This window comes from Carlito syrichta, unplaced genomic scaffold (assembly GCF_000164805.1).
Source record: "Carlito syrichta isolate Samal-C Ts95f unplaced genomic scaffold, Tarsius_syrichta-2.0.1 Scaffold308352, whole genome shotgun sequence".
Classification (NCBI taxonomy): domain Eukaryota; kingdom Metazoa; phylum Chordata; class Mammalia; order Primates; family Tarsiidae; genus Carlito; species Carlito syrichta.
The window spans coordinates 576,448-586,123 of record NW_007252448.1 but is presented as its reverse complement, the minus strand read 5'-3'; the positions used below and the strand labels follow the sequence as shown (position 1 = coordinate 586,123).

The window sequence follows — 9,676 nt, the reverse complement described above, 5'->3', positions numbered from 1 at the left end:
CTTTGTAGGAAGTTTATAAGGTAAGATCTTAATAAAATCAAAGCATATTTATTGTGATAAAGGAATTCAGTTTAAGAAATGCAACTAACCAGGTGCTAAAAAGCTTAGTTACACATTTCTCAAGGGCTGGCTAAGGTTTCATGACTCATAGTGTACCTAAAGCATTTTAATTACTCAAGGCAACATTATGTTTCTCAGGGACTTCTCTTTACATAAGCATAGATTATTTGTTATACTTTCTCCCACAGGGAATTGGAACACTCTATGTACATGTTACATTCCGAAAAAAAAAAAAAAAAAGAATTCTATTCTAATACATAAATTCAGATAAAGCAGATTAAATCACATTCTTAAACAAAATAAATCCATGCATCTTAAACTTTAAAGCCTACTTTGAGTTCCATCTCCTCCATGAAAACTTTTCTACTCCCTTGCTCTAATGGAGTCTTTTCCCCTGCAACTCTTTTGCATGTCTGCAAATTCCTTGAAATCTATTAGAATTAGGCTTTGTACATCAGTGGGATTAGCCTAAAGCAGGTCTCAAGGGTCAAGATGAGTATCTGAACTCATCTGCTGGGAGATGAATACGAAGGTAAGTTTGAAGCATGGAAGTAAGTCTGCAAGGGAAAAAGTCAAATAAAATTAAAAACCAGTTACACGATGACCACTTATGTACCTAATCCTCAGTTGTACCCCACATATTTAAAATGAAAAGTAAAAAAACCAAACAATTACAGTCTAAACTAAGACTATGATGCAGTGAATCTATCTAAGGAGTAGCAGGCAGGAGGAGTTTTGGAACCAAGTAAGAAGCCCATATCCATTATAACACAAGCACATCAGGATGATAAGGGAGCAATAGCAACTTCAGAGCTAAGATACTGACACGGAGTTCCTTCTGTCTCCTCTGGCTGAGGCAGAATTAATTCGAAGGTACTAGACAGGGCCATACTTAGAGGTGTGGATTAGGTAACTTCTGTTTCACAGGTTAACATGATGGAGAGTCAGGAATATCAGTAAGTCACTAAAAGCAAAGGCTGTTTCTTAGCAACTCACACAGTTTTTTACATAGACTAAAAATATTGCTAGCTGTCACAATGACCCCTATGCCAATGTTATAAATACTCTTGCTGCATTAAAGGTCATTAGATTATGAATTTAGATTAGCATTATTATGGACTGCATGTTTGTGTTACCCACAAATTCATATGTTGAAATTCTAACCCTCAGTGTGATGGTATTAGGACGTATCTGGGAGGTAATAAGGTCATGAGAGTGAAGCTGCCATAAACATAATAATGCTTTCATAAGAAGACACACAAGAGAGTTTGCTTCCTCTCTCAGCTCTCTGTCTTGTAAGGATACAATGAAGTTGCAAACCAGGGAGATCATCACCAGATACTGGGTCTGCCAGCACCTTGATTTTGAACTTCCCAGCCTCCAGAACTGTGAGAAATGTTAAGCCACTCAGTCTATGGCATATTTGTTACAGCAGACCCAATTAAGACAAGCATCTTCCTAAATTCTTAACTCTAGTGAGAAATTATGAATAGGTAATATTACACACGTAACGTTTGTTCTTAGTCAAATTCCTTGCCAAGCCTCTTGATTCTATCCCTTATGGTCCTCATACTGTTGTAAGCAACAGGTACCATACATCCTTGCTGCATTTGGAACTGGTATTTCACCAAGAAACCATTTTTCTTTCAGTTCCCTGCAGGACACGCTGGTTCCTTCTTACATATCCAACTATGAACCACGAGAGACAGGAGTTAACACAGGCTTCCTCTTAGTTCTCTCTTGCTGACTTCAGGTGACTATACTTCCAAAGCATTTCTTTGATATCTTGACACCTGGCTATAACACCATCTACTTATCTTTGCAACTATTATCTTCAGACCTTGTTGATCACTCTTACACAATGGTCTCAATGTTGGCTGCACATTAAAATCACCTGGAAAGTTTTTGAAATCTGCCTGTTCCCAGGACCCAATCCAGACCAATAAAATGAATTTGTGGGGGTGGGAATTATCATCCATGTCCAGTTTCTTAATTTGTTAGAAATTGATTTCAGTGTGAAGCCAGAGTCAAGACCTCTGCTATCACCTAAGAATCAACGCTGTCACCCAAGAATTAAGGCTATCAGTTCTTGGTTCATTAGTTTCCTCTTCATCCCAACTCTTGCTATCCTGGAATTGAAATGTTCAAAGGAACAACCTCTTCAATGCTCTGGGTCCTAGTTCCTCAACCACTTCAATTCTAATATAACATGTTCTTTAATTTCACTTTGGTTCTTACACATACTCTAAAAATTTATCACAACTTGGAACTTGATATCTGAAATATTAACTAAGCAAAAGTTTCTGGTCTTAAATGCTGTAGTCCCAGCTTGCTGACTCCTTTACTGTACTATGCCTCTACCTGAGTGTGGATAGCTTATTGAAACCTTGTACAGAAGCTTGCTTTCTAAGTCAGTCAATCTTCTCCCAATTCTATACCCTTTCCAACTGGTTGATCCTCTATGGTGTAGCACTCCAATGACTTCTTACCAGTGCTATCTTACCCTCCTTCTCCTATCACACCACAACTCCAGTTATATATTAAGCCAAATCTGCCTTCTCCACTGTTATGCCCTAGATTCTAAGAAGAAGAGATTACTGAAGAAAAAAAAAAAAAATTCAACTGTACAGATTTATGCCACCTACATCCCAAATGAGCTCTTGCTCCTACCTTCCTTAAATTCAAGCGGTCACCATTCTTTCTGAGCTCCTATCTCATTTTTTCACCACTCTCATTTGATGTGAACCTTGCTTTCTGTTTTACAGAACATAAAAATATCTTTAATTTCTAGACTTCAACCCTATCAATAAATCACACGCGCCTGTTTTATAGGGGAACTGCTCTAAGCTCAGTACTGTTGACATTTTTGGTCAGCTAATTCTTTGTTGAGGGAGGCTGTTCTCCTTCTTCTAGGATGATTAGCAACATCCATGACCTCCACCCACCAGATGCCAGTAGTATCCTCCTCCCAGCAGTTGAGACACCAAATGTCTTCAGACATTGTCAAATGTCTCTTTGAAGGCAAAATCACCTTCAGTTGGGAAGCACTACTTTAAGCAATACTACTCTATCAACCTGTCTTTCCAATAAAAAACCTCTTGCCTCCTCCAAGATCCACTGTGTCCTTGGTGTCCTTTCTTTATCTATCTTCAAACTGAACCTGTCCATTGGTTTTGTCTCCTTAGTATATAATTTTATGTTTCTAATTAAAAAAAAAAAATCATTCCTGGACACCAGGTCTCCTTCCAGCCACTGCTCAACTTTTATTCTTTGAAGTTAAGCTCTGAGAATGACTTATTTGCGTTCACTTGCTGAAGCTCCATTCAATCTTTACTCTTCCATCCTTGTCACCCTACTGATACTGTTGCAAAGCTACCAGGGCCCTCTTAATTACCAAATGCTTAGACAACCTAACTGCCCGGCTGTTTCCAACTATACTCTCCTTGAAGCTCTTTCTTCTCCCCTGGCTTCCAGGGCACCTCTCTTTTTTCTCGTTCTTTCCTTTTCCTTTATTCTCCCTTAATCTTCTCCTCTTCATTTGATTGTCCCTTAATACAGTGTCAACTGGGATTTGTCCTTGGTCTTCTTTTCTTAGAACTCTATGACATTGTTTCTGGGTGACTGCCTTCATTATAAGCTTCTAATTCCTCCTCATTTGAGTTTGAAGCTCTACCTTCTCTCAAATTCCAGTCCTGCATTTCTGGCTTCCCAGTGAATATTTCTACCTGGGAGCAGTACAGATATTACTAACAAATTGAGATACCTAAAACTAAACTTATCATCTACTACTCCCACCACCATTTCTGTTATGATCTCTCCAAATCTTCCTTACTCATTTCATTATTTCTGTGGTAACACTATCTTTTCAGTTGTATAATATGCCAAGGCCCTTGGCAAAATCCTAGATTCTAACTTCATTAATTACATCCAATCAATTATAAATAATTATATAATTCTGTCAATTATAGTTAATATAATATATAAAATATAATTCTGTCAATTATAGCTAATGTCCTCTCCCCTCAATCCCTACTAGTTCAAGCTTTCATACTTTATTTCCATGGATTCCTAATTAATTTCTTTGCTTTAGGTTTTAGTTACCTCTAATCCAACCACTATGCTGCCACTGGAATTATATATATATATATATATATATATATATATAATTTTTTTTTTTTTTTTTTTTGAGTTGGAGTCTCATTCTGTCACCTAGACTGGAGTGCAGTGGCCACTCCCGGCCACTGCAGCCTCGACCTGCTGGGCTCTGGCGATCCTTCCGCCTCAGCCTTCTGAGTAGGTGGAACTATAGGCGCGCACTACCACACCCGGCTCATTTTTGATTTATTGTGGAGATGAGGTCTCGCCAAGTTGCCCAGGCGGGTCTCGAACCCGCGGACTCAGGCAATCTGCTCACCTCAGCCTCCCAAAGGCGCGGTATTACAGGCTGAGCCACAGAGCCCAGCTGGAATTATATATATTTTTTTGAGTTGGAGTCTCACTCAGTTGCCCAGACTGGAGTACAGTGGCTGCTCCCGGCCACCGCAGCCTCGACCCGCTGGGCTCCAGCGATCCTTTCGCCTCAGCCTTCCGAGTAGCTGGAATTACAGGCATGCGCTACCACACCCGGCTGATTTTTGATTTATTGTAGAGATGAGGTCTCACTGCCCAGGTGGGTCTCAAACATGCGGGCTCAGGCAATCCACTCACCTCAGCCTCCCAAAGGTGCGGGATTACAGGTTGAGCCACCGAGCGCGGCTGGAATTATATTTTTAACATGCAAATCTGTCCATGTTACTCCCTTGATTACACCCTTGGGGGATCCCCTTTGTCTGGATAATAGAATCAAAGCATTTTGGCAAAGTATGCCAAGCTCTCTGTGGCCTGGCTCCTGTCCTTCTCTTACCTTCTCCATTGTACCCTATGCCCAGACTTAATTGTACCATACCATCATTTACTGCTGGCATGTGTTTTCTAACTTCATTGACCTAACACATTTTCATCCTAGATGCCTCAGGCCAAGCACTTCCTCCTCTGGGAACTCTTCCTGGATTCCCCCAAGGCAGATTTAAGAGGGTTTTTTCCTATGCATTCCCAAGGCATTGTGCACAAATCTTCATTATAGTTCTTAGCAGAGTCTATTGGAATTGCCTGCCTGCAGGTGTTTCACCCAGCTTGTAAGCCTTTCCTACTCACTGTTTCAGTGGGGACTAAGAGAGTGCTTGGCATGGAATAAGTACTCGATAAATACATGCTGAATGACTGAACGACACATGTCAGGTTCAACGGTCAACGAAATTTATCAAGGCACTGTAATAGGTACATGACATGTATTTGTAAAAAAAAAATCTATATATCCATATATATCTATGCAGTTCATGGAATCATGAAGCAGTGAAGTTATTCAGCCTGAAGCAAAAGCTAATGTCACATAATAAAACAAGTTTAATAAGCAATATATCTGATGGTACAGTGCTTATTAAACTTTTCTACTAACATCAGAAGTGCTACTAACATCAGAAGAATACTGACTAATACTCCTGAGAGATCTGATGACACAGACTAAAATATATGACATTTCTCTGGCTGATAACACATCCATATTCATTTTAACTTGAAAACATTTAAAATTACTAGCAAGTAAAAGGAATGCTCCAGAAAGATAGAACATCTTAATTCTGTGGTTTCCATGATCTCTAGCATAAATGTGTACCTCCCAGGTGGGGCTGATGACCGTGTCAATATTACAGCTAAAGTACAGAGTGGATACAGTATCACACTTAAAGCCACAAGTTCTACTTTGGGTCTTTGTCCTATCACTTAGGCAGTGACTGGGGAGTGAGTCTACTTTAACCTCTCTGAGCCTCCTCAGTTTCCTTATCTGGAAAATGTCTATAATTACATATGCCTTATATATTTCATAATGATGTTGGTGCCAAGATCAAAATAGAATAACAATGCAAACAATGAAGGATTATAAGCATGAAAAATAAAGTAATATTTTATCCAGAAAGAGTGAAAATCAAAGTATATATGCAACAGATATTCTTGAAAATATTTACCTTTTGAGGTGCTGAAGAAGGTTTTTTTATTTTAATTTTTTCTTTGGGGCTTAAAGGAGGAGATCGCTCCTTTATCTCAGGAGGCAGTTCTTGATATAGTGCTGAAATTGATAAAAGGAATTCATGTAATCAAATTGAGAAGCCTGTTCCATGGGAGAAGACAATAATGAGAGAAAAGGGCAGATATGAAATTAAAGACACTGACATTCAATTATTTGATGTAACAATAAGCTACATAAAATACATCTTATGATAATTTAGTTTTACACATTAGTTATCAAAGACCATAACTATCAATAGAAAATTGTAATCACTAGGATTTCAGAAATATAGAAGATATCATTTTCATTTACTACATTGCCACACAGAGGCTTATTTCATTTTATTTCAAAACACATTTACCAGGAACCTGCTACATGCAAGGCTATCTGCTAACACTGCTGGAGGCTATATGGAGCTCGCAACGAGCTCAAAATCTGGTCACAGACAGACATATTCACAAGACTGTACTATACATAAAATAGAATGTGACATTACTTGCAAGAGAGATAATTACGAGGACAAACTCTGATGTGGTGATGGAAAAATGCTTAATGGAAGGAGTGGCAGGTGCATCAAACTCTGAAGAATAGGATTTTGGAAGAGGTGTGGCAAAAGGATAATTTTGGAAGATGGTATGAAATGAATAAGCATGAAGTTAGGACTATACACAATATTGAGTTTGTATATATGGTTGAATTTAAGAATCTTATAATCTAAGATTATAATCTATATAATCTATTGAATTTATATAGGGTATTGAATCTAAAAAGCTATGTGTGAATTTTAGAGGGTTAAAAGGAACATCTAGCCGGGCTTGGTGGCTCAGCCTGTAATCCCAGTGCTTTGGGAGGTTGAGGTGAGTGCACTGCCTGAGCCTGAGGGTTCGAGACCTGCCTGGGCAACTTGGCAAGACCTCATCTCTACAATAAATAAAAAAATTAGCCGGGTGTGGTAGCACGCGCCTGTAGTTCCAGCTACTTGGAAGACTGAGGCGGAAGGGTCGCTGGAGCCTAGCAGGTCGAGGTTGCAGTGGCTGGGAGTGGCTACTGTACTTCAGTCTGAGTGACAGTGAGACTTCAACTCAAAAAAACAAACAAACATCTATTTTAGTTCACAGTAACTCTGAATTGAGAGAAACTGCTAAAATATACTTGATCAAAATTGTAAAACAGATTATGAGATATATTAATTGGCTTTGCATATGTGTTAATCTTATTATTTGGTTTATCTCTTATTGAAAAGGGTGTTACTTTGTCAATAAGGGTAACTAATCTCAGATTAGGTGAAGTGGGGACCAAAGTGAGGCCCAAACTTTACCTGTACAATGACCTTGTATACTTATCCTTGAATTATACCCATCTAAAAATAAAAAAGGAAGGGGTGTTAGATGTGATTAGGAGAAGCTGATCATGTTTTTCTTTCCAGTGGTTTAAAATACAAAGAGAGTAAGCTCTTTATAATAATGGCATACCAGTTTCTTTTATTGTGTGGTCTTTTAGCGGACATGGCTCTCAATTGAACAGTGGGTAAAGATTCCACTCATATATACATTCCTTTAGATCATTTGCTTTGCATATTTGGCTTCAGATAAAGATGAAGGACAATTTCTCTTACTATTTTTTGATTAGAGTATGCTGCTGACAGTCATTTTTTGCTCTAATGTTAAAACTGAGCAGTTGAGTTTTTTGTTAAACTCGGGTAAAAGGAAGAAAAAAGGGAAACAAAAAAAACCCCTTATGAAGTGTGAGAATTCAATCATTACATTCTCAGGTTTTCTAAGATTTTCTTCTGTTTGTTCTGACCTTTACAAGGCTTTTGCAAGAAGCAGTGACTGATGCCAAAAGAATACACCGATTATTCTGGGATATAATAAAGGAATTTCAGCAGTTGAAGGATGGTCACTACAGAGACAAGGAATTAGTTTCTGTAAGAAGCCATCAACCAACACTGCACTATGCTTCAGAGTCTGATTCTGGTTATTAAAGAAGAAAAACAAACCTTATTAGCTGTTTAACTTACTGTAAATCAAACATCTATAGCATCTTAACATTTGCAAGCCTATGAGGTTACTTCTAGAAACTAGAGTCTAAAGTTAAAGCACTTAATACTACCCCGCCTGGAGATCCACAAGTGAAACATTTAAAAAATATTTCCACTTGTATCTGAAACATTTAAAAAATATTTCCACTTGTATCTGAAAATAAACAATGGATTGTAATAGCTACTTAAAATTAAAGACATGCTTCAGAGTGCCTCTAATTGTCCAGGCAGTTCTTGATTTAAAAACAGAAGCTACCCCTGTTTAACCTTAGCTGTTGATCCTGTGGGAGAGCCAACACTGGGAAAGAGAGGGAAGAAACTTGGATATTTCAGACAATCTGGAAGTTAGAAGTGCGTAACTTATGGGAAACGCTGTCTCATGCCTATAGGAAAACTAACCAGTCCTAAAATTTCTTCTTTCTACACTGCCTTGTGTTTTTTTCATTATTTATCTTTAAAAAAAAAACATAACAATATACTTCTAATAGAGTTGAAAAGTTATTCAAAAAAACCTAAGAAATTAAGAATTTTGTTATGGGTGAGAAATGTGAGTCAATTTTGAGACACTTAGCACTTCTGAGGGGAGGAGTTTGCCAACAGTAGATCATCTGAGGAAGGGAGCTACATTAAGATGTAAGGCCATTTGAGAACTGGGGAGAGGAGCACTGGGAAGGGTCAGGGTGCAGACAGGGTAGTGGGAGGGCGCCAAAAATAAATAATTTTATTGAGGCCGAGCCCAGCACTCAGTAATCATGGAAGAAATTCTTCTTCCTCCTTTATCTCTTTTGCTTTCAAAGTTCAGAACTAATGTTAGAATTAACTGTACTTTCGTTTAGTTATAGTCTTGGCTTAAATAGAGTTTCAGGGACTATCCTGAAAACCAATTATTATTAATAACCACTGCTTCTTTGCAGAAACAAGACTTAATAAATATTCAAAACATAGATGGCTCTCAATTTCAAAGTTCCTTATACTAAATTTTGAATCAGAACCACCCAATTTTAGTGTTTCCAGAAGAAAGTTTACAGAGATGATAGCTTCTTCATTCAACTTCTTCATTTGATAAGGGGAAACTGAGGCATATCAGTATAAGTTGTTGAGCTAGAACTAGAAGTCAGTTTTCCTAACTCCTGACTATTGTACTTCTCCTAACATGCTATCAAGTTATTATTGCAGATAGAATGCATTCTTCTGAAGAAGCACTACTATATTTCTTTCCTCATTTAATGATACCTTTGTTTTCAGGCTCTTTGTGTTCTATTTTCACCTCTCAAGGCCTAGTAATTAATCTAGCTTTCAGAAACTCTACTATTTAGAATTTCTTCTCTAGTTCATTTCTACCCCCACCACCCCTACAAACAAGGGCTTAATCTATTGTAGTTTTGTTTTAGCAAGTAACCATCTAGGACTGAGGTATGCAGAGTAAAAGAGTGTCAGAGAGGAACTAGAGGTTCTGAAGATGCTAGTCAACAGAG

At 38.1% G+C, this 9,676-nt stretch overlaps 1 protein-coding gene across 3 annotated transcripts in view; it reads right to left on the bottom strand.

Annotated features, from left to right (window-relative positions):
• Nucleotides 1-9,676, bottom strand: part of AHI1 (Abelson helper integration site 1) — a 204,428-nt gene that overhangs the window by 28,565 nt on the left and 166,187 nt on the right. For all 3 annotated transcript variants that reach the window (XM_008065442.1, XM_021716221.1, XM_008065440.1), the window contains exon 23: nucleotides 6,120-6,220. In XM_008065442.1, coding sequence (XP_008063633.1) covers nucleotides 6,120-6,220 — 101 coding nt within the window. The remainder of the gene's footprint in view (nucleotides 1-6,119; nucleotides 6,221-9,676) is intronic.